The sequence below is a fragment of the Mandrillus leucophaeus genome, unplaced genomic scaffold (assembly GCF_000951045.1).
Source record: "Mandrillus leucophaeus isolate KB7577 unplaced genomic scaffold, Mleu.le_1.0 Scaffold515, whole genome shotgun sequence".
NCBI lineage: Eukaryota > Metazoa > Chordata > Mammalia > Primates > Cercopithecidae > Mandrillus > Mandrillus leucophaeus.
In genome coordinates this window covers 880,914-907,725 of record NW_012105531.1, presented here as the reverse complement: position 1 = coordinate 907,725, position 26,812 = coordinate 880,914, and the positions used below count along the sequence as shown (strand labels likewise).

Below are 26,812 nucleotides of genomic sequence, written 5' to 3'. Positions count from 1 at the left end.
TCTGAAGCCAGAGCAGATAATATTTGCATGAAACTTGACATCATCATTCATTTTACATGTGGCTTCCTAAGCAGGTTAGACTTGCTCGTTCCAAATAGAAAAGAGGACAAAAAAAAAGTGCCCGATTAAGCAGAAGCAGCACATTTGTTAGAGATTCACTTACCATCTTAAATACTGCTTGGGTCTATGGTGAATAGTTGACAATTATGAACAAACTAGGTTAGAGTTGTGCACGCTACCACTGCAGTCATCCTGATTGATTTTTCATTCATTTCAACCTAAAATGCTGACGCACCAACTTAGAGTGCCAGGTAGGGTCTCTGCAGTCAGCAGAGCCACGGTTGCAGGGAATGTCCCTGCCAGCCTCCCAGGGCAATTAGGCAAATGAAAACCTGAAACAGACAGAGAGGCACAGCTCTGGTCCTAAGTGAAAGAGGCAGAGCCATCACTCGCCTGTCCTTTATCGAAAGCCTGATGTCTTAAAAGGGGACATAACCTCTTCCCACCCAAAAGTTTGTCATTGGAAGGACCAAAAGTGATTCTAACTGATACGAACCTTATAACCTTTGCAGTATTTGGTCAGGCAAGAATTTCGGTGGAGCTTCTCTGTTTTAATGTGGAAGCCGACATGAAAATTAACAAGGACCTTCTTTTTCTCTCATGCACACAGCAGCCTTAACAATACTGGCTATTTTTAAAACTGAAATTGCACAGTACTGGCTTCTCACACTAATTTGTTTTTTCCAAGAAAGCCTGACTGCCTGGAATACTTATTAAAGAGCTCTGAGTCTGTTCCTGGAGGTCCTTGTAGGAGAGCCTCTACTCCAGAACCGAATTCACTTATTCACAGAAGTTCTCCAAGTCTCTTCTGAGACTGAAACACATCTCTGCATTTTCCCCTGTGAAGATTTGCACTACTGTGAAGCTGGTGGCTTTAGTCTTTCACGTGTGCTTTAAATCCTTTCTTTTTCTTCATTATATCACAGAAAGAAGATGGTAGATAAGCAAACAAATTGCAAATTTTTTTTTTTTTGCCCAGGAAACCAAGAATGTTACCTTCAAAATTCTCCCTGATTTACTAATCTTATTTTCAGAAGTTCACGTTCTTTTTCCTCTAAGGACTTTTTTGAAATGCTTATTTTTTTGTTGTTGTCAGTGGTGGTGGTTTGTAGTCACTAACTTTTGTCCAAAAAATTACAGTTTAAGATGTTACCTATTTTCAGCCCAGGATTGTGCTTTGGGTGAACAAATATAAAGGTGGCCTTTTGGAATTTGGAATATAATTGAGATAACTGTAAACACAAATATGAAACAATAGACAAACAGTACTAGAGGTGTGATGTGCTCTCTGCTTGTTTACAGGAATCAGAGAAGGGGGCGCTGTGGAGGAGAGGGTATAAAGAAGGTGTATAATTTAACGATCAAACACAGGAGACATTCTAGATGAGGAGTCAAGATGAGCAAAAGTGGAGAGTTTGCTAAATTAATGTTCACATTAGTGTGGTCATGTATAGTGTAATTTATAGGAAGGTGCATATGATACACACACTAGGTTAGAGTTGTGCATCCTACCACTGCAGCCACCTTGAATTTCATTCATTTAAAAAAATATGACACATCTGTCTATATATCTCCTTTAATTCCATACCATAGTATTTAAAATTATACTACTAAGGGTCCATTCCAATGCGTTAAAGTACTGACCATCCAACAACCTAATTTAAAATTGCAAACATCTTGAGTGCTTGTGAGGGAGTACGGGGAATAAACAAGGATAAAAACACTTTTCATGGAATGTCAACTGCTCGCCAGCACTATGGGCAGCATTTTGTCTGCAATGGCTCGTGGATTCCTTAAAACAATAACGTGAGACAAATATTTCCATTTCTTAGGATACAGACAGTAATCTTGCTGGAAGGTACACATCTAGTAAGTGGCAAAGTCCGTATTTGCCTTCAAGCAAATTTAATTTATTATTTCTTTTGTTGCCTTTTTAAATTCAAGCTTTTAAACTTACAACTACTATGATCTTAAAACTTTGACTTGTGCTATGTATGAACATACACATTTTTCCCAAGGCTTACATATTGAGAAGGCAGTCAGGTGGTATTTTTCTTAACATGATTTGCCCTGCCTCATTAATTATAACACTCTGGTACCGTGACAAAGTCTTGATAAAACCAAATCGAATAACGATTTGGAAGCAATATACCTTATCCAATGTGAAAGAGTAATAGTTTGATAGAAATGCAGACACACATACACAGAGATACACAGAAAGATAGATACATACCATCTTTGAAAAATTCAAGTACGTTGGACATGTGCAGTAGTTTGTGATTAGAGGCCTCTATCAGTGAATACTTTGGAGTACCCTGTGCTGGCATCAATGCAATCCAGGGAGGTGAGAATGGAAATTATCTTTGCTACCCTGGCAAGCACAACAACCATCTCACCAGTAGACAGGACACTAGAAAAGTATATTTTAGGGTTCCAGTCTTCAGGTGTCTGAGCCATCAGATATACAAAACAAGGTGCTCCACACCAGACTGAGGTCACTGAAGTCAAGGGCTGTGCCAGGGGTCTGTGTGCTGCTCCCAGTAGAAAAGGACAGCTCAGGCATAGTAGGTGGTCATGTGAGTGAATAAATCCGAGTCCTACTTATTTGCATTTTGTAATCATGCCTCCTCTCAATGTCTAGGTATATTAGGTAAAAATTTGCATGTTTTGACATGAGCTAAAATTTAGACAATCTGGGGGACTTTTACACAACCAGCTATTATCAGCTCCTGAATGAGTGCTCTCAGTTCACCTGCAATTCACATATTGAAGGTTTCCTTTCACAGCCTTACAAACCCTGATGCTCAAGCAGCCAGCTACAAGATGAATCCAAACTGAAATGTCTATGTTCATAGTCAAAGACAGATGATAGGAATGTAATTTTACAGTCCTGCTTTCTTGATAATCAAACAACGATTTGGAAGCAATATACCTTATCCAATGTGAAAGAGTAATAGTTTGATAGAAATGCAGACATACTAATATCAACAGTCTAATACCAAGATGGTCAACTGCTATTTCTTAAGTGTCTACTACATTATCATTATCATGATCATGTTAGGTAATGTGGAGATAAAAGCAAATGAAAGGCATGTGTGCTACTTCATGTGCCTTGAGAGCTAACACTATGTATTTCCTGAACTGCTATTTCTCAGAAAAACTCAGTTGAGGTAAGTATGTTGTTAGACACATTTTGCGGTTCTAGAAGTGGAGTCTTAGGGTGGTGAGGTACGCAGCATGTACAGCAAGGAGCTGGTAATCTGGGCAGTGTGACCCCAGAGACGCATTCCCAACTACCATTATCATTGTCCCAGGTCCCCTGATGAGTGCTGTTGGCTCTCTCCTAGCCAGTCTTGCAACCCGTTTAATGCTTCTTGCAAGCTTGAATTTTCCTTGTCATATTGCATAGTTCTGTGAAAGTTCAAGCTACCAAGTCAGCTTAAAAGCTTTTCTGATACCATGGACTGGATGTCCAGCCAAGACCTTTTCATTGTGGTGAGCTTTCAGTCTGGACATGGGCAGCCTGTTGTTTCCTTACCCTGGGCATGATCCTTTGGCAACCTGACAAGCTGGGAAAAATCATAGATCAGAAGGAAGAAAAGTGAGCTCTATTCCAGATCTCACAACTAGTACATCAGGTCTCAATTTCTTCACCTACAAAATAGAAATAATGACAACGTCTCCCTGGTTTAAAAGTATTCTTGAACAAGTATACAAATCACAAATACTAAGGTATTGTTATTAAGTTGGTAAGGACTGCCTCAAACTTGATTGATTGTTATGGATAAATGTAAGAAAAATAGCAAATCAAGGACATCTCCATCTCAGAGACAGATGAAATCCTCCCATAAATCTGCTATTTGGAATGAGTTCAGGAGTCACTTCCCAGCAGCAGCAGCAGCACTTGGAAACTGCTAGAAAATGGAAATTCTTGGTCCCCTGATACACTGAATCAGAAACTCTGGGGGTGGGGCCCAGCCATCAGTATTTAGCAGTCTCCTTCCCCCTCAGTGATCCTGATGCCTGCTCAAATTTGAGACCCACTGGTCTAAGTTTTTAAGATTACTGGGCGTTCTTCTTCTGGGTGTGGGTTTGAGCTTCTGAGACTTCCCAATTCTTGGAAATAATGCCATGCTTATGTTCATTTTTCCTCTCTCTACTTTTCCTCATTTTTCTTTTTATCTACAGTGCATGTGTGTGTGTGTGTGTGTTTGTGTGTTGTAATTAAAAATATTACTTTAAAACACTGGAAAGGAATGCATATAACATATTAGTCATTTTCTAAAAATAATAGGCAGATGGCTGAGTATTTTCCTTTTATTTTACAAACTATATTGTTGCTACATTTGTAAGAATTAAGGCGAAAAATGTATAATCGGAACGATTCTCATCCACAAATGGTTAACAATTTAAACAATATATTTGTCATTATAAACTATTATTTGCCATGGTTTATTTCCTGTAAGGTTAGGATAATTGTCATTTTACTGATGGTCTCGGAAATATCTAACACTGGCTGTGGACTTTGGATGATTTCAGCAGGACTGGCAGTGCAGGTCCCTCAAAGCATCACGCTGGGCCCACTGCTCTTCTCTGAAGCCAATACACTGCTCTTATGGGCTCAATTATCAAAGGGTAGGAAGTGGGTGGAAATGGAGTAGAAAAGAGGAAGAAGATAGAGGAGATTTTAAGAGAGGACAATTAAGAGGAAGAAAAGGTCACTCAAAAATAAAAGGAAGGGCAATAAAAAAGTAGCAAATGTATAATAAATGGTGAATATTTGGCACACTGCCTCTAAGTTTGAAGAAATGAAATGTCACAACAAAATGAATACTGAACTACAATTCTCAGATCCAAGAACTTCTTAACATGGCTTCTCTATGCACAATATTTGTTATGGAGTTTAATGTCAAGTTTTTCTTGCGAAGATTTGGCAGGGTATGGAGAAAAAGATTCAGTGGCAGAAACAGAAATGAGCAAGTCAACCATAGACTTCCCAGTTTTTTATGGGGGCAATATATACCACCATATTTGAGTGATATAAGGACATATATTTCAGTTTAATATTTATTAGGCTTGCCAATGCCTGAAGTTACTGCTAAAGGAATCTCCAAGTATACCTTAGCCACTTGCATAGAAACTGCTTAGATTTAGAGCAAATCATTTAAAATGACTGCTTTTTGGAGTATCACTTAGCTGTGGATGTTTCCACAATTTACTTGTGGTTTCTTTTCTAATTAAAGATCTCAGAAATCTCACTTAATCATGAATTTGTACCATGCGTATAAAACATGGGAGGCTGAACCTAGGATCCTCATGACTCGGAAACCTGCATTCTTAAATGTACAAATAATTCATATTCCATTTTCTCCTCCATGTTTTGAAATCAGCCTATTTCTATCCTGTTTTTCCCCCAAATTTTTAATTCTCTTTCTAAGCTTTTTCTGTTTTACTTTCTTGCTTTTATTTATCCATTCATCATCTCCAAATCTTTCTCATCCACTCTTACATAATTTATTCTTTTCTCTTTTCCCTATATTTCATATTTATTACATTATTTGATATTTGATGTGGTCATAGGATTATTTATCATCGAACCAGGCACAGAGTAAGTAGGATAACTACTTACAACTATACTAGGAAAACAGTAACATGTAAATTGGAGCTATCCTGGGGAGTTGGGGAAATACGGCAATGGGTACAACGGAGGAAAGGTAGAATTTAGTTTCATTTCTTCATCTACGCGTTTTTAGCTGTGTGACCCTTGAATAAGTGATTCAACTGCTTTAAGGTCAAGTATTTTTTATCTGTCAATTAAAAGAGTTGACGCCAAATGTTCAAGCTCCATGTTAGTTGTTACGATTATGATTTAATTTTTTCTTACTGGAGATATCAGATTGTATATTCTACTTATGTTGCATTTTAGGACTGTCCTCATTAGCAAATAAATTCATGGATTTTTAAAGGGATAATATCAATAATGCTTGTTTAAGTAGCAATTCAATTTACTTCCTGTTTTTGGCTGTTGCTCTTTGCTAGCTCTCTCTCAGAGAATATTGACAGAGTTTGAGACAAACTCAGCACCTTTTCACCTAATCGAAGTGCATTTGCTCAGGCTGCTCACTGGCCCCTTAGAACCTGCTTTAGATAATCCTTGAGATGGGGGTTAGACTTCTCCAAAACCAGCTTTTTAAGTGGATTCTGCAGTTGTTTTGTTTATTTATTGATTTTCTAAAACAAATATAAAAGTCCTATCTGAGCAAAAGCACACGTCGTATTTTGTGTTTATAATGTTCATGTCCACAGCCTTTAAGCAAATATTTAGGATATATGGGGAAAGTAGTACACAGATATATTAATAAATGTAGGGATCACGTATTTCTTGTCTCTGAGTAACTAAAAGTCTAGAATACCTATAGATAATATTTAGCATGTTTCTGTAGGTATTCTCACTATCTACTAAAAAATTTTTCAGTTACATGAGATTTCATATAGGTTTTTATGGGCATGTGTTCCATAATTAATAGCCTGTTTCTGAACCAGATAGTAGAGGAAGTCAATAAATAAATATTAAGCAATACATTTTGATGATGATGGTGACATTAAAAGGAAATAAACCTCTTATCTTCCCCTGTGTTTATCTCTGAAAAACTGATCCTATTTTTTATGCCCTAAAATCATAATTTTGCCAAAGAACACTAAAAACTAGACAACCAATATGAATATTACATTGTGATGCTATTAAAAATGCATCCTCCATAGGCTGCAGTAGAAAACATCTCTGTTCTATCATTGTACATAAAGATCATCAAAAATAAAATTACCTCATGAACAATTCTTAAAAGACAATTAAATCTGTCAGAATATAAATAAGTAATGTTGCCACTTCTCATGCTAACTCATAATTTCTTTGTGGTTTAATATGCTAAATGCTACCATGGTATATTTGCTTTATAATAAATACTCTTTAATGGATATGCTTGTTAGACATACTCATATAGGAAAGATATCATTTTATAGATTCACTCATTCTTGATTCTATGATCAAAAATCTGATCAATAACAAAGCATTGTATTAAATAACATAAAGTTCGACCTTGAAAATATTTTTCTTAATGTGTAAAATCAAATGACTCATTATTATGATCAGTAATAGTAAATGAATTTTGAACATTGACAAAGAATTTGGCACTAAATTAAGGACTTTACAAAGGTATACATGACTTATTCCCTAGTGAATTTGAATTTAAATAGAATGAACCTAAACAGAGGCATTTTAAATTGATCAGAAGGCCCCTTGTAACCAATTATGTATAATTTTATCTGGAACACTCTAAAGGAATGTTCTGGGAATTATCAACAGCTTAGATTGCTATCTCATTGTTTCTTATCAAGCACAAATAAAAAATGGACAAAAACAAATAAAACAACTTTCATTTAAAATTATTCTTTTACATCATTTTATTTTAATTAATTAATTAATTAATTAATTAATTATTTGAGACAAGGTCTGTCTCTGTCACCAAGGCTGGAGTGCAATGGTGTGATCACAGCTCACTGCAACCTCGACCTCCTGGGCTCAAGTGATTCTTTCACCTCAGCTCTCCAAATAGCTGGGACCACCGTCACGTGCCACTGCACCAGGATGATTTTTGACTTTTTGTAGAGAGGAGGTCTCCTTATTTGCCCACGCTATACATCATTTGAAATATATAGAATAACTCTCCTCTTCATATTATAATGTACAAATAAAATTGAGAATTTTTAGGAAATTTAGAATTGGCCAGGCGCAGTGGAGGAAATTTAGAATTTAGAATTTTTAGGACGGCTTTTAAATGTAGGTTATATAAAAATGAGTTTAGACTCTTGTGCTCTTATGCACACAACTAAATGAATACAAACCTCTTAGTTACAGGTTTTATAATTTGAAACAAGAGTTTTTAAAATAAGATTTCTAGCACTAGGGTTATATAGGTAGGAGATTGATCATTACATCAGTTTCAACTAAATGCATTTGAAAGTGTTTCTAATTGAGACAACAAAACAATATTTTAAGACTCAATTTCATTACAATTTTTAATCTCTTTAAAAGTTCAAAATTTCAACAGCTGTCAGTTAAACATTATATTAACATTGGATCTAAAAATACAACTGCAAAACATCTACATGACAGCTTTGGTGCCATCACAAATGTGGCAGTAACAATTTCTCTACATATTGCAAAAACACTAAGCTCACCATTGCATCCCATGTGTCATTCTAAAGTAGTTAATAAACAACAAGAATCAGGCAACTCACAGATATTTTAAATGATGACCAGACTCTGAGAAGGCATAGAAAGATTTTAAAATATGGGTCAATTCTGATTTTTGACTACATACAATGAAAAGTTTTATGATCATTGATTTACTGTGGTACCTAGTTACACTAATTCATAATAAAAATAAAAATAATATATTAATAGTTTTTAGCAGCAGAAACGTCTGTTCTCTCCAATGTACTTCATGCAGTCAGTCCTCATCTCTGTTGGCTGCCTCTTTTCATGTATCTTCCAAAATCCTTAAGAAAGTTTACTATTTGTCCCCATCCTACGTCAAAACATGACCTCATCAGAATTCAGTTCATTGGTTTATAAGTAACAAAGTGTGTTCTAGCCAAAAGGGCTGTGTCTACACAGCTCAAAAAAGGGAAAATACAATATCTTCCAATTAATTTAGCAAATATTGACAACTAAGCTCATTAAATTGAGTTTCCAAATTGGCTTTGTGATGCAGGATATAGCTCAATAATTCATCCTAATAGGTTTTTAAATTATAGTGATCTTTGAAGGTGTTTTTTAAGCTTTTAAAACTAAATAATTCTCATTTACAGCTTCTTTGGCTGAGGAATTTGTTCATCCTGAAAACACATGAAATCATTTAACCAAATTTCTTCATACGCATGGAATCTTAGCTAGAAACTACTACTCAAGACTTCAAAAATATCTACATAATTTGTAGCTTTCTTTTACGAAGAACAATGGCATTTAAAACTTTCACGTAAGTATAAAAGCTTGCCATTGACTCAGAACTAAATAATCATAGATGAGCAAAATACGTAACAATATGGGCACTATTGTCCTAAGAATGAGGGAAGCTGGGTAGAAAAAGTCTCAGGTTTTACATTATTCTAAATACTACAAAATTATCAGCTCCACACCTCTCTTACAGATCCTCCCTTTCAACCTGGCCTCCAAATTCCCATCATTACAGTTACCAATACAAAGTTCCCCAAGGTTGTTTCCATTTCAAACGTGCTCATGGTTTTGTGAAGTATTATAGCAGTGAGGGCAGTGTAGAGGTGTCAGGGTTCCTGGGTGAGTACTAACAAAGTTAAGAGGAAATGAGCAGCTACAAAGAACTAAGCTTCTCTCTTCCATAATTTTCATAGAAAGCCATGGTAGTGCCATGAGCAATTACATAAAAGACTCAAATTCTCATCAGTGTTGGACAAATGACAGTTGAGGATAATGTGCCTGCAGTTGAGGATAATGTGACCTTTGAATAATCTCTTATACCTCATTAACTTTAGCAGATACACAGATACATTTAGATCTGGATGATGAAGTGTAATCCTAAAAATACAGAACCTGGAAAGCAAGGGAAGTGGTGACGTTATGCACTTCAGAAAGGAACTGCTATTTTAAAATTGTAGAAAATCCTCACATACACAGCTGCCAGTCATCACCCTCAGAGGTTAGTAATAACTGCACACCTCAAAATAAGTCTTAGTGAGCACAGTACTGCAAATACTGAGAGAATACTGACCATATAAATGTCATGGGAAATATAACGTAGATCTGAGATGGACTTCTAAAAGTGTGCGTTCTCAGCAGGCAATTGTTTAAAAAACAGGCCCCCTACTGCCGAGAAGCAAACAGAAAAGAACAGGAACAAAACAAAGAGGGAGAAGCAGACTGCGGGGAGGAGGAGGGGGCAGAAGGAGGAGGAAGATAGCAACTGAAAAGAGGCCAAGGAGTAATGATTTTTAGTGGTAATGAACATCTATGAAGAGACCAGCAGCACGTCCTTTGAGAATGGGAGCAATGACTTGAAGGATAGGCATTACAATAGGGGAAAAAACCACCAGATATGCAAGTAAACAATCTGAGCATATCCGAAGAGAGAAATTCCAGCCTTATATATCTCAGGGGTGCCTAAATTATGTGTTGTGCCATATGAAGCTGTCATTCAAACAATTATCCATTGAGAATCCATCTTATACCTGGCAAGTAGAAATAAGGCTCAGCTTCAGATCCCAAAGCAGTTACCCTCAAGAGAGGTTGGGAAGCAATATAAAAGAACAGGGTGGCAAGTACATAGAGACATAGTCAGGATACTATTGGAAAAAGAGGAGGGGCTCTCCAGCATGCAGTCGCAATGGTGTCCACTAAAACTGTGCAGAGTGGGAGACTCAGCAGGCACCTAACCCAGCCTGGCTAGCGGGATATATAAACTGTTTCAGAAAGGTGATCGTTCAACTGTACTGAAAGACAAAGAGGAGATAGAGAAGAGGGGAAGGGTTTGCTGCTTAATCAAATGAACTGTGAGGGAGCTTGGCCTGCTTGTGTGACTGCACGGAGCTCGTGTAATTGGAGAGTGGGGTGATTATAGTAGAGTGGCTGGAGGTGAGATTGGACGGGGAGTCAGGGGCAAGACAAAAAAGCCTTGAACATAAAATTAATGAGAACTTTCCCTAGTGCAATCAGGCCTTCTAACCAGTGCGACACCACTGCAGGTTACTTACCTTACCTTTACATACCTCATAAGAAGATATAACTGTGTACAAAGTACACAGTACAAAGAGGGATCTTCTCAATCTGCCATGCATACTCTGTTTACTAGGGAAGATGCATGTGGAACACACTTTTAAAAGACTTTCCATTTTTTATAGAAATAAAATGTAAAGATTTCAAAATACAATGGGTTAGCCTTTAGCTACTAGATTCTCACTTATTCTTTAGTAAAGGTATACTAACATAGTTATTGTTATAAATTCAATGATCAGTGTAATCATTTATACATCTAATACCCATTTTCATAATGGGTTATATCAAAAGATTGTCAAGCCACATACTTTAAAATGGTACTGGAAAAATGGTATGGGATTTGATAGCAGAAGCCAGCTCATTGTCTGCATGTATAACTACTAGAATGCAAGCTCCAAGAAGGTAGAAACTATGTTTATCGCTATGTCCTCTGACACACAGTAGAAGCTCAGGGATGCTATGTATGCATCTATGACTTTGCACTGCACACTGCAGGATAGATGGAAGCCCCCAGAATTATACAGTATACAACCTGCGCAACCATATGCTGCAGACTTCTAGATATTGTTCAGTACACAACCTGTACAACCATATGCGGAAGACTTCTAGATATTGGACATCACACACACACACACACACACACACACACACAACTTATTGACTAAATCATCACATTTCATACAAATGTAAAAAAATCATTTGATTCTCAAACTATTAATGAAGCATCTAAAACAGTTTGACCCCATGCTAATGTTACAAAAGTGTAAACTTCCTGAGGACGAGGACCACATTTTATTAGTCTTTATACTCCTGGATTTATTAGTCTTAATCTTGAGTTTTCAGTGAGTGTTCAATGAATGAATAAGGAGACTGGCATTTCTGTAGTTCTAAACATAGCTGTATATGAGCGTGAACTAGAGGTAACTGGAATTATCTGAAGTATTTACTAAGGGAATTCAGTTACTCCATTATTGGAGTTGATTGGTGTGACCTTTTCTCTCTTGTCGGTGCCTCGATCTGAACTTGTCAAGGGCAAATCTTCCAAATATGTGCTGCTTATTTGAAGAGAATAATGTACTCTGATAGAAAAGGGCCATTTTTGGCCAAGAACATATGACTATCTATACTTTCTTGCAATTATTTCCACACAAGTTCTTGAAGTCCATTTGTAGGAGAACATAAAGCATATGGGTTTTTGATTTTCACCATCATTTCCTACTCCATTTCTCTACTCTGGCACACTGGAGATTATTTGAAATTGTACTATCACCAATGACAGAGCCAAAACAACAATTAGAGATATAAAATGTAGCAAATAGAAAAAAAAAACAACAAAGGAAAGGTCAAGACTTGAGGCCAAATTACCAATCTCATTTCCTCCTATGTGCTAATTTAAAATTTGCTTAAGGATTGTCCCCTTTGATCCACTCCTGGCATAATTAGCCTACCTGTCTTAAAAAGAGAAAATTATGACAGGTAAAACAATGAACAGCTGTTGCTAGAGGTGAAAAGGTAGAAGAGGGAACAAGACCAGCCTGTCAAATAGAATCAGTTCTAGTGAGGCTTTCTGAATTCTGCTTGTCCTTTCTTGCCAGGCTTATGGAAACTTCCTTTGTCTTGGCTGAGAGACAAAAATAGTGAAATCTACATATGTTCATTCTTATCTTAGTTGGCAATAGGAATAGCAACAATAAAGTAAGAAGGATCAATGTTGCTAGTTTTCAGATAGTATGTTCTAGTGATGAACTAATTCAGAGACAACCATGCCACCTCTTCATTCTGTTAATGCTGACTAAAAATGTTATACATCAAATTCAATGCACACACACACACATGCCTCATCCCCTTCACCGTCCAGCCCCCAGCACCTGCCGTCCACCTGCCATTTTGGAGACAGCAAGTGAATTTAGGGAAGTTCTCTAAATCCGCACTGCTGGGCCAATGGGTGGGAGTAGACAGTACAGCAGGTGGGGTGCAAAGTGACAGAAAACAAAAGAAGATCACTTAAATTTCAGGGAGTTCAAGAACAGGATGAGGTTTATTTCCTCCACATCTGGAAGGGTGTGTTGTTTTTTCATTCCTGAATTTCAAGGGAAGAATTTTCATTCTGTAAAAATGCCATTGTTAAAAATAAACAACAATAACAGCAGTTAATAGGCGGAACTGACTATTTGAAAGTGAAGGTGACACGTATTTTGGAATATAGAACAAGAGGAAATGCCCTCAAAAATTACAAATATGTAAAACAAAACTGGTATAAGGAAGAGCAAGTGGTATTTATAAAGCAAACCCCTCCCCAAAACCCACAGGAAATAAGGAAAAGAAAATGATTCATTTAATTTCAGTGCTGGCGTAGTCAAAATCAATTTATAAAAACTGCAAAAAATGGCAAATTTTCTCTCAGTATGTAGTGAATGGCCTAAGGACACATCTGCCATTCCTCTCACGGAGGAGAATAAAGTAGTCTTCAGTTAGGAACCTCTTGACCACAATTTGCATTTTCTAGTGATAGTTTAGGAAGGTCTTTTCAAAATAAGCCTGTCAGCAAGAGAATAAATTTCTGTTCAGGCGTATGCATAAACAATATAAATAGCTACTTGCTGGCATCATATTCAAAACATTCATTCGACAGTGTTTTAGGAGCAAGTACATAAAATGCAATCTGTGTCCCCAAATATTTCTCACTATTATAGCATCTAAACAAAGAATAACCACTTTAAATCTCAATCTCAGCATTTGGTGTCACACTAAGTGATTAGATACTCAACTTTGCTAATTAGAATGCAACTTACTTGATGAGAGCAATGTCCACATTGTATTATTAATCCTTGTATCTCCAACACATATGCTGAAAAAATTTCTTCATAACTATTTTGCAAGTTATATCTGTTAATTGTAATGTTTTGACATATTCTATTCCTTCATTTATATATTGGGGGGAAAATGAGAGTATCAGAAAGATGGAATATACCTTTGATTTTTGCTCTTTGGTGTTAAAATATTTAAATACTGGAAATGCATTTATATAGAACATTCTGAGTTATTGTTCGTGTACTGAAACATCAAAAGGCTGTTTTTACTCTCTTGGTTTTCTTAAGATACAAGCACTGGATACACAAGAATTTCTATGACACAAAATAGGCCAACTGGGATGAGGCAAATTTGCTTTCACATCTGCCCATTGCTTCCTTTGTCTCAATCTCTGTCTTTTCTCTTTTTAGAACACTCTGGTATCTAGGACTTTCTAGCTACTCATGCATATACACTTCCAGGATTTCTTGTCAGACCGAAGTGTTAGCTCCTTCCTGACCCTCTCCCATTGAAACCATCATTTTCTTTCCCTTTAGTCTTCTGATACTCTCTTGCTTCTCCACTAATGCCTTTGACTTAAAGGTTTATTTTCTGTAGTGTACATTTTAGTTATGGGGGAACTATTTTGTCCAAGGAGACATCCCAGTGATCACTGACACACCATCCACTTTGGCTACCTCTCATGAGGCACCAGGCTCCACATATCTCGATGTAGCAGCAGAGCTCCTGCCATTCTCTATTTAGTTCTCTTCACATGTTAAACTTTTCAATACCCACAATAGATCTGGCATGAGCTGACTGGCACAGTCCCCACTTTAAGAAGTCCTCATTCTCAATCGTAAAATGAAGTTGCTTCAAAACACTAGCGTAATTGCCAAATCAAATTCTTTCCAATAATTAAACGCACATGAAAAGCAAATGGATGTTGACCTCTTTTGTGGGCATTCACAATTTTGGAAAATTTCCTGTGCTAGTATTTGCCAAATGCAGCTTTTGATTCTTTTTTTTTTTTATTTAGGAGAATGGGTATTTGAGGAAAGCTTATTTAAATGGAAGACATTAATAGAGACTGAAGAGAGAAGACACAATAACTCTAGAAAACGATGCATTCAGGGCAACGGTAGACAGAAAAAGAACTCTTCTATCACCCTCTGCTATGTACAGTGAGAAAGAGCTACTAAAAATTCCTCTAATAAAGCCATCAACAAAGAAAACTAAACTGAAGACCATGTCAATATTCATTTGCCAACAATGACCATTTGGTCCATATTTGATGAGGCTGAGCAGAACCATGGGAACTTAAATTCAAGGCTGGGTGTTGAGGCTTAAGTACAATTCTTAGTACATGCATTGTATTTGCATAGGCAAAATTCCATTTAGAATGAACTTGCCTGGAGGATTCACAAAGCCGACAATAGGCACATGGTCTACCTTATTTAAATTTACTCAGTTCATTGGCCAATCAATCCCAAATATTAAGCTCCTGTTTGTAGGAAATTTCTATTTTTCATGATAAAATTATTTTGACTATCCTTCCTGTTCGGAAGAGTGGGGCGAGGAGGGTTATGGATCAGTGGATTTAGCTAATACCAAAGTTGAATATGCTGAGCACCTAAATAATGACTGTCCTCTTTATCAAATGGCTACATACACATAGCTCTTGTATTAATGGAAATCAAAGTTATGGGCATTTGCATAAGGAAGGTTACTAATATTACCGGCTTGTCCTATGTTTCCCTGGAAATATAGGTAGCTACCTAAATGAACATTTTCATTAATAAAAGGCCTTATAATTGAACTGCAATTTTTTTCACTCCCCAGACAAGAAGAATACAAGGGAAAAAGGAGTCTCTGGAAGGGAATTAGAGTGCCCACAAAACCAACTTCAACAACGTTATTGTTTTACCTAAGGCAGGCTGCAGTGGAGTGATAACATCAAGGGCACATGCGGGGTGATTTTAGACTAGAAAGTGAAATCAAATGTGCAGAATAAGTTAAATAATGGCCAATTTTCTCAGAAAGAGAGAGTTTTTTTATTTACTACATATCCCCAGATATTTAAAATTTATTATACAGTTATTTTACTATAGAAGGTTGTGTGTGTGTGTGCATGCACCTATAAAAGTAAACAAATCAGATAGTTTACACACGTGACCCAAATTACTGGCTAATTCTAAGCCCGAATATATAAACTTAAATTTTTTTCATTGGATTTATATAGAATTTTTCCTTCTGAAAGGTCAGAGATAGGAAATTGTATATGAACAAACAAAATATCTAATTGCTATTCATTCTTTCTTAGCTTCAAAGCTAAAGAACTAATGTTATTTTACATTTACAGTATTATTAGTGCACTGCTTTCTTCAAAGAGCTATTTTCTAGAAGACCACCCAGAAGTTTCAACTAATTGAGGAGGCAATCTTCAGTTTACTTAAATAGGAAGGCTACGTGGGACACATTCCTGGCATCAGTACTCCTCTGTCATATCTATTTGTGCTGGATATAATGCAAACGGCAATGTTAAATTCTGAAAATACCCTAGACTGTTTCTCCCCTTCAAACAACCAGAGCAAAAAAATAGTTAATTTCAGATACCTTTTTCAGAAAGATTGTTTTATAATCTGGGCTTTGAAAATTCCAGGAAAAACGAGCCACCCAAGGCGATCATAAAAGCCAAAGTTACAGATGTGGAAACAGGTTTTTTAGTAGTGTGATGGATTTCTGAGACTGGGGAAAGTGTAAGATGTTATTTGAAGTGGAGCATTTAAACCACAGAATTAGCTGTTTGGTCATGGGAGAAACATCTGTAAATGGGAACTAAAAGGTTTTATGAACGATTCTTTGAGAAATATGTTGGAATCTAGAATAACTAAGATTCGGGGTAATTTATATGTGGAGATACGTTAATGCTGTTTTCACAGATTTCATTGTAACATGCTATGGTTTATTAAATGGGTTTTATATATTTAAAAAGTCACATATTTTTCTTTTCAAATAAGGCCTTTCCATTTTTATCTGCTAATTTATGAATCCGCGCACCCCCTAATGTTCTCTTCCTTAGGGAAAAAAATATCTGACGTAATTTCAATATTGTTAAAGACATTGAAAACTATTTATATAACTATTGTATATTCAGGCATATCATTATGATCAATTACTAAATCTAGTCCTTTAATACTATCCTGAGTATTTTATTAAAATAAGTCACGTATTTTTATTAAGTTTTATATGCATGCATGTATTATTTTAGAGAAACTAGAAAAATGAAGAAAAGTAAAACTATGAAAATAAAACCACCCAGGACTTCTGTTTCTGATCCAGATGAAATAAGAGGCGCAGCATTTACCCTTCTTTCTTAAACAACTAAAAAGATAATGGACATAATACAAGGAAAAAAAAGACACTCAAGATATTAGACATTAGGCAAAGAACAGTAACTTCTGATTAATAGAAAACAAATGAGGTGAGTCATATAATTGTCCCAATTTATTGCCTAAAGAAAGTTTTCATACAGTACAGGAAGAAGGAACCTACCTAGAGCCTGTTCAAAAACTTGAGTTGAGGCGATGAGAGCCAAGAGTTCTGAAAATTGACGGTTCCTAGAGGTTGCAAGCCACAATAATAGACATGAGAGGAAAGGAGAGAGTGATGCAGACTTAACTTGGGATATTTAGAGTTTTCTCCTAGAATATTCAGTTGAGGACTGACCAGTGCATATGTGTGAGAAATCTATCCAAGTCTAAGGAAAAAATGATCCTAAAGGATTAGTCTTCACCCAGCACTGGCAATAGCACCTGTTTCCAACAGGCAGTCTAAAAAGCCTCATACTTCTTGGAGAAGGTTTAAAATCTTAAGAAGAATCTTTACTCAATAGTGGAGGTAAAAGTAATACTAAACTTATGACAGCTCTAGGGCCACCTAACACAGTTTAAAAGAGTGACCTGAAAGAATCAAACTGTTTCTAAGTACCTTAACCATATCTCTGAACAATGTATAGTAGTATTTGTAGGGATAGGAAGTATCCAACCTTAAACAAGTAAAATTGAAAACATACGGAATCCAACAGAAAGCTACTGGGCTTGCAAAGAAGCAGGGCATACCAATAATAATAATAATAATATGAAGAAGAAGAAGAAAACTTAGTCAATGGACAGACCCAGAAATTATAAAAATGATAGTAGATACACACAATAGAATTAGATAAGAACATTAAAATGCTATTATATTCATATTTCAAATGTTCAATAAGCTAGAAGAATTATTGAATATGTTACATAGAGGCACATAAAAGACATTTACAACCGGCCTATATAAAACATTTAGAGATGAAAATGACATTGTCTAAGATAAAAAAAAAATTGAATGGGATTAATAGCAGGTTAAACAATTCAGAATAAAAGAGTGAAGTTGAAGATGTTGTAATAATCAAAACTGTCCAAAATGAAGCAGAGAGAGGAAAAATGGCTGAAAAGTAAAAAGGAAAAGAGCATCTCTAAACTGCGGGACAGCTTAAGTGGCCAAAATAATATGTAATTGGAGTCTCCAAAAGAGAGAAGGGGCAGAAAAAAATTTGAAGAAGTAATGACTGAAAAATTTTAAATTTGACAAAAGCTATAAACTTACAGACCCAAGAAGCTCAGCAAATATTCTACCACAAGAAACATGAAGAAAATTAAACCAAAACCCTCAATAATGAAATTGCTTAAAGCCAGTGGTAAAGAGAAAATCTGAAAGAAAGGAAGAAAAAGACCCATTACTCACAGAAGAATAAAGGTAAAGATGAAGGCTGGCTTCTTACATGAGACAAAGCAAGCAAGAAGACTGTGGAATAAGATCTTTAAAGCACTGAAAGAAAATTGTCCACCTAGAATTCTTTATCCTGCAGAAATATCGCTCGCAAACAAAGGCAAATAAAGACTTTGTTAGACATACAAATCTAAAATAATTCATCAATAGCCTACATAGCAATAAATATTTAAGAAACTTCTTCATGCAGAAGAAAAATGATAACAGTTGGTAATCTGGATTTATGCAAAGAATGAAGAGCACTGACTACACTAACTATAAGTAAGCATATTTTTCTCATTATGTAAATGTTTTTCAAAGATAATTGACACGTTAAGGTAAAAATGGTATGAATGTATGGTGGGGTTTTATATTTAGAAGCAAAATGCATGACAATACTTGTACAAAGACCATGTCTAGGGGATATAGAAATATATCATTGTAAGATTCTTATATTGATACTTTATGTGAAGTATAGTTGTCCCCCTTATCTTCAAGGGATACATTCTAAGACACCCTGTGGATGCTTGAAACTGTGGATAGTACCAAATCTTACATATAGTATGTTTTTTCCTCTACATACATACATATGATAAAATTTAATTTATAAATTAGGCACAGTAAGACATTAACTATAATAAAATAGAGCAATTATAACAATATACTGTAATAAAAGTTATATGAGTATGGCCTCTCTCTCTCAAAATATTTTGTTATACTATACTCACCTCTTTTCTGACTGTCATTGACTGCTGGTAACTGAAGCCAAAGAAAGTAAAATTGCAGATATGTGAGCAGGACTACTGTAGTAAAATATCACCTGAAAGTAGACTGTGAAAAGTTAAGGTATATACTATAAAACCTAAAGCAGCCAGTAACAATTTAAACAATGACTCATAGCTAATAAGCCAACAAAGGAGACAGAATGGAATTTTTGGAAAATATTCAAATTATTTCAAAAGAAGATAGAAAAAAATGAGGAAAGATAATGAAGAACAGAAGAGGCAAATAGAAAAATTAGCAAGATAGTGGATTCAGAGCCAAGCATATCAATATTTTAATTAAGTGTAAATCATCCAAAAACCTCCACTGAAAGGCAGAGATTGTCAGATTGGATTTAAAAGAACCACTATATATTTTTAAGATACTCAATCTAAATAAAAAAGACAAGAATATATGACAAGTAAAAGGATGGGAAAATACATAATATGCTAACACTAACCAAAAGGGAGACAGAGACACTATATTAAAATCAGACAAAATAGATTTCAGAATAAGAAATATCAGCAGGGGAAAAGAGAGCAATTTCTTAATGATAAAGTGTCCAATCATCAGGAGAATATTACAACATGAAAAATGCATGCTTCTAATAACAGAAATTCAAAATACCTGAAGCAAAATGAGATAGAATTATGAAAGATTAGAACTTCCCTTTATCAACAATTGATGAAATAAGTAGACAGAAAAATCAGAAAACATACAGAAGACTTGAATACTGTAAACCAACCTCACCTAATTGATATTTATAGAACATTCTACTCAACAAGAGCAAATACACATTGTTTTCAAATGTATACCAACCACTTACCAAGATAAACTATATTCTGGGTCATAAGATGATTTTCAATAAATGCAAAAGTATTTACATGAGGCAAAATATATTCTCTAAGTATAGAATTAAGGTGGAAATCAATAACAAAAAGATATGTGGAATACTTCTATCTATTGGGAAACTAAAGCACAAAATTTTAAGTAACTCAAGGGTCAATGAAAAAATCAAAAGGGCTATTAAAATTATTTTAAACTGAATAAAAATTAAAACATAGCATATCAAAATCTCTGGGATGCAGTGAAGTAGTACTTCATTTAAAAAGTATCCCCTAAACACATACTAGAGAAGAAAAGTTTCAAATCAATGACTTCAGATTCCACATTAAGAAACTAGAAAAAGAAGAGGATATGAAACCCAATGTAAACAGAAGAAAATAATAATAATATCAGTGTAAAATAAGTGAAAACAAAAGATGGTTCTTTGAAAAGATCAATATAATTAATAAACCTCTATACAAGCTAATCTGATAAAATATAAAAGACATGAATTATCAATATAATGAATGAGGTAATATCTCTATCAATTCTATAGAAATAAACAATAAGAAAATATTATGAAACTTAATTTTAATAAATTCAGTGAATTAAATGAAATAGTGAAATTCTTTGAAAGATAAAAATTGCCAACACTCACACAAGAAAAAAAATAGCCCAAATGCCCTATATCTATTTTTTAAAAATCAAATTTTTAGTTTAAAAATTCACATGAATAACAACAAAAATGAACAAACAAATAACCAAAACCAATTTCAGGCCTGAGTGACTTCACCAGGGAATTTCGCCAAACATTTAAAGAAGAAATAGTATCAACTTTACACAAACTCTTAGATTAAATTGAAGAGGAGGGAATATTTCCCAATTTATTCTATGAGGTTAGCATTATTTCAATACCAAAATCAGACAAAAACATTTCAAGAAAAGTAAATTATGGATCAATTACCCTCACAAACATAAACGTAAAGAATTTTAACAAAATTTTAGCAAATCTAATCCAAAAAGATATAAAATGGATTAATACAAAATAGAATTTATCCCAGAAATTTAAGGTTTTCTTTACATTAGAAAATCAATGTAATTCATTATATATATATTTTTGAGACGGAGTCTCGCTCTTGTCACCTAGGCTGGAATGCAATGGCGTGATCTCGGCTCACTGCAACCTCCGCCTCCCAGGTTCAAGCGATTCTCCTGCCTCAGCCTCCCAAGCAGCTGGGATTACAGGTGCCCACCACCATACCCGGCTAATTTTTGTATTTTTAGTAGAGATAGGGTTTCGCTATGTTGGCCAGGCTAGTCTCGAACTCCTGACCTCAGGAGGTCTACCTGCCTCAGCCTCCCAAAATGCTGGGATTACAGGTGTGAGCCACCACACCCAGCCGTAATTCATTACATTAAGAAATAGAAAGATAAGACACATCAATGAAACGATTGCTCGACAGATAAAACAGATCACTAAATAGATGTGTATATATATAATTTATTTATTTATAATATATTTTTATATATACATCTATTTAGTGTATCTATTTTCCTGTATCTATTGAGATGTTTATGTAAATATATATCTCTATATCTCTATAAATATATCTCTATATATTTATATTGATATAAACATCTCAATAGATACAGGAAAAGTATTTGACATAATCCAACATCCATTCCAAGTAAAACTCTTAAAAAAGAAGCAATAAAAAGTAACTTCCTCAAACTGATAAAGGGCATCTATGTTCAACCCACAGCTAACATCATATTTAACGGTGAAAGACTAAATTATTTATTCCTAAAACCAGAAAAAAGGCAAGCATTTATGTTTTTACCATTTACTTTAAACATCCTACTGGAGGTTCCCAGAGAGTTGAATTAAGGCAAGAAAAAGAAATAGAAATCAAACAGATTGGAAAGGAAGAACTAAAACTTTTTTTTTACAGACGACATGACTACACAGAAAAATCATATAAAATCTACAAAAAAGTTACTGTAACCTATAAACTAATTTTGAAAGTTGCTGAATATATGATCCATGTGCAAACATCAATTATATTTTTATACACTGGTAATGAATAATCAAAAATTGAAATTTAAAGAATACCATTTATCAAAGCATAAAAATATTTAGGGAAAAGCAGCCAACAAATATGCAAATTGTACTCTGAAAGTTACAAAGCATGTTCAGATAAATTAAATGAGACATAAATAAATGGCAAGATATGGTATTTTCATGAAACAGGCTCAATATCGTTAAGAGATTCGGTCTTCCCAAGTTGACCCATAAATTCAATGCATTCAAATCAAAATTTTAGCCCACATTTGGTAGAAAGGTACAAGGTAATTTTAACATTCATATATAAATGTAAATTCTCTGGAATAGCCAAAACGTTTTAGAAAAGGAATTTACAAAAGAAAGAACAAAGTTGAAAGCACCAAGAGTTGTGCTACTTGACTTTAAGACTTATAATAAAGTTACAGTAATTAAGAGAGTATGGTATTTGCAATGTGGTATACAAAAAGACCAGATACAAAATTTTAAAAAGAATTTCATTCATATGGCCAAACTGCTCTTCAGAAAGGTTCTCAAGTTTCATTCCTACCAATAGATTGAATAAAGAAAATACTCTTGCCTATGTATAATTTTATTTAAATATATAAATTTGATAGACAAAAATTTGGTAGGCTTATGTTTGTATTAATTTGCTTTGCTCTAATTACAAATGACATAAAAAAATTTTGTCCATGGTCATCAGTCACTTACATTTCTCCTTTTGTGAATTGCCATATTTTAACTGTTGCCTATTAATTGCTATTGAGTTTTGAAACATTAAAAAACTAATGTAATTTGTATGCCATAAAATGCACTCTTTAAGCATACAATGCAGTGGTTTTTAGTACATTCCTCAAGTTGCGCAACCATTACCACTACCTGTTTCCAGAACATTTCCATCACCCCTAAAATAAACTGTGTACCCATGAGCTGTTATTGCCTATTCCCTCCCCTAGCAGGACTCCTGGCAACCAATAATCTACTTTCTGTCTCTATGGATGCCTATTCTAGATGATTCAATGAATTTAATGATTTAAACAAATTTAATGATTCAATGAATATTCTAGATGATTCAATGAATCTATTCTAGATGATCCAACAAATCATCTAGAATAGGCAAATTCATAGAGACAGATGTATTGATTGATGTAAATTGAATCATATAATTTGCGGTCCTTTTATGCCTGGCTTCTTTCACTTAGCATAATGTTTTCAATGTTCATTCTGTAGCAAGTATCAGTACTTCATTCTTTTTATGAGTGAATACTCTTCCATTCCATCTATATAGGTACCACATTTTATTTATCCATTCATCAGTTGATGGACAATTGGGTTATATCCACTTTTGGGCTTTAATGAATAATGCTGCTATTAATATCCATGCACAAGTTTTTGTATGAACATACTTTTTAATTCTGGGCATTATCTACCTAGCAATGGAATACGGTAACTATATGTTGAACTCTTTGAGAAACTGCCAAACTGTTTTCCAAAGCACTGCACTATTTTATGTTCCTGCAACCATGCATGAGGGTTCCAACTTCTCCACTCTCCACATCCTCACTGACACTTATTATTGTCTGCCTTTTTCACTATAGCCATCCCAGTGGGTATGAAGTGATATCTCATTTGAGGTATGATTAGTATTTCCCTAATGACTAATGATGTTGACTGTTTTTTGATGTGATAATTGGCCATTTGTACATCTCTTTGGAAGAAATATCTATTCTGATCTTTTGTCCATTTTTCAATTGGGCTGTTTATTTTTAATTGTTGAATTAGAATTTTTTATATATTCTGGGTACATATTAGCATGTGATTTGCAAACATTTTTCTCCCAATCTTTTGGGATGTCTTTTTATTTTCTTGATATTGTCCTTTGAAGTACTAATGAGGCCTCATTTATTAATATAACTTTGGTTGCTTGGCTTTTGGCGTCATATTTAGGAAACCACTGCTTAATCAAAGGTCATTAATATTTACACTTATCTTGTCTTCAAAAGTTTTATTGTTTTAGTTTTTATATTTAGTCTTCAATCTATTTTGAATAAATTTTTGTTTATTTATTTTTTTAATTGTTATTTAGTTTTTATTTCATAATCATAAACTTAACTCTGCAATCCAGCTAGGCATGGGAGAGAACAAGGAAAACATGGAACCCAAAGGGAACTGCAGCAAGAGCACAAAGATTGTAGGATACTGCGAGCAAATGGGTTGGAGGGGTGCTCTCCTGAGCTACAGAAGGAACGGTCTGGTGGTTAAGATAAAATACAAGTCAAAGTTATTCGAGTTGTCCACAGTCAGCAATGGTGATCTTCTTGCTGGTCTTGCCATTCCTGGACCCAAAGCGCTCCGTGGCCTCCACAATATTCATGCCTTCTTTCACTTTGCCAAAGACCACATGCTTGCCATCCAACCACTCAGTCTTGGCAGTGCAGATGAAAAACTGGGAACCATTTGTGTTGGGTCCAACATTTGCCATGGACAAGATGCCAGGACCTGTATGCTTTAGGATGAAGTTCTCATCTTCAAATTTCTCCCCATAGATGGACTTGCCACCAGTGCCATTATGGCGTGTGAAGTCACCACCCGGACACATAAACCCTGGAATAATTCTGTGAAAGCAGGAACCCTTATAACCAAATCCTTTCTCTCCAGTGCTCAGAGCACAAAAATTTTCTGCTGTCTTTGGAACCTTGTCTGCAAACAGCTCGAAGGGGACGCGGGCCAAGGGCTCACCATCGACGGCAATGTTAAAGAACATGGTAGGGTTGACCATGGCTAGTATTAGGGGACTTTCCTGGGCGGCAGCATCTGCAAAGCGGCCGAATTTTTGTTTATAATGTGAGGTAGGGTCCAACTTCATTCTATGTCTGTGGCTGTCTACTTATCCCAGCATCTCAGGTTTCCACTGAGAAGTCTGCTGCCAGACATACTGGAACTCCATTGTATGTTATTTGTTTCTTTTCTTTTTCTGCTTTGTAAGCAGTATACTTTACTCATTGAATTTTCTTGGTACTCCTGTCAAAAATCTGCTATTGATTTTTAAAAACTCTTTGCATATTAAAGATACTGCTTCTTTTTCTGTGGCATATGTTTAAAAAATTTCCCTTTATTTTGATTTATAGTTTTTATGTCTAGAATTAATGAACATTTATGGAACTAAATCTATCAGTGTTTTCTTTAATGAATTCTTCTGCCATTACTATTATAAGAAATCCACCTATAGTTCCCCTAGTAGTAGTTTATGAAAATAATATAAATAGCTACCAATTGTTCATTACTTTCTATGGTGCTTTACTTCTATCATCTTGGTTTTACATATATAGTATCTTGACTACAAACACTATGATGCAAATATTATCAAAAATTCTATTTTATAATGGATAATAAAACTCAGGGCTTAAGTAATTTGCAGAACTGATACACAGTAAAAATCTTAATTAGAATTTAAATTCAGGTCTACTTAACTCCACAGTACAATCTCTAAAATAAGTGAAATGAATTTGAACTTCATCAGCATGGATATAAAAGGTTTCTCCAAAATTCTTCTAATACAATATCTTATACATGATACTCAATTCTATTTAAAGAGCAGCATTTTTCAATTAAGTAGAAATATAATATTTTTAGCAGAGAATATACTATTTTAAATTTTTAAAAAACTTATTAAATGTGTTTTTAATTCCCATTTAGTATATAAGACATGAAACATCAAATTCACTGTTGTGTATAAATTATTAACCATTGATGAAAAAAAGTGCTAAGGCAGTAAAAAATGAACTTTGTCATACAAAGAGTACATTAAATGAAGAGGCTTTGAGAATGTAAAGAGCCAAACATAAAATACTAAATGCAGTATACTTTACCATCAAACAACTATTGAAGGAGACTATTTTTCTCAAATGTATCCAAAATGTTTGTTAAAACTATACAGTGACTCTACTTTATTAGGGCAATGTACATAGTGGCTGCTTGCTCTGAATGATGCCTTCCAGCAAAGGTGTCCTTAAGAAAGAAGTGTACAGTTCAGATTGTAAATCACCAAGGCCCAGGATGCCACTGTTTTACTTCTAGCAGAAATCCTGCGGGCTAGTTAGAAAACTGCTCTGCTACTGAGAGATCTTTAATCAAAAGGTGTAAATGTTCCCCAGAGCATGAATATAATTATGTTAAGATCTAAACTCCACAGTCAATATACTGAGGCATTTTATGTATGCTTACATGTTTTTCCTATTGTGTATCAGAGCCCAGATGATAAAAAATGTTTTACCACCCATTCAAATCTAACTTTTCTGTCCTCTTCACCAATATGCCAAAAATTCAGATTTGTGATTCATGGGAACATTCTGCTACATAAATGAAATGTGTACACAAAGAAATACCTGATTTCTGATATATTGAATATTAAATCAATCCTGCTCCATAGTTTCTGAAAATAAGCTTAACAACCAATTACACTATTGATAATAATAGGAGCATGAAGCAAGCTACACTTCTACTTTCACATTGAGAGCAGAGTACGGAAATGCTTCCTGCTGGCAAACTGAAACAATTGTTTTATTTAAAAACTACGCCTTCACACCTGTAAGCCCAGCACTGTGGGAGGCCGAGGTGGGCAGATCATGAGGTCAAGAGATCAACACCATCCTGGCCAACATGGTGAAAACCCGTCTCTATTAAAAATACAAAAATTAACT

At 34.9% G+C, this 26,812-nt stretch overlaps 1 protein-coding gene and 1 pseudogene across 2 annotated transcripts in view; both read right to left on the bottom strand.

Annotated features, from left to right (window-relative positions):
- HAPLN1 (hyaluronan and proteoglycan link protein 1) overlaps positions 1-26,812 on the bottom strand; it is a 90,283-nt gene that overhangs the window by 35,795 nt on the left and 27,676 nt on the right. The window contains exon 1 of one of the 2 annotated variants that reach the window (XM_011996458.1): positions 1,330-1,376. The exons of the other annotated variant lie outside the window; for it this stretch is intronic. Within the exon in view, the coding sequence (XP_011851848.1) occupies position 1,330 (1 nt within the window). The 5' untranslated portion in view covers positions 1,331-1,376. Of the gene's footprint in view, positions 1-1,329; positions 1,377-26,812 lie in introns of those variants that run through there. 2 annotated transcript variants of the gene reach the window in all.
- Positions 24,394-24,942, bottom strand: LOC105551294 (annotated as a pseudogene).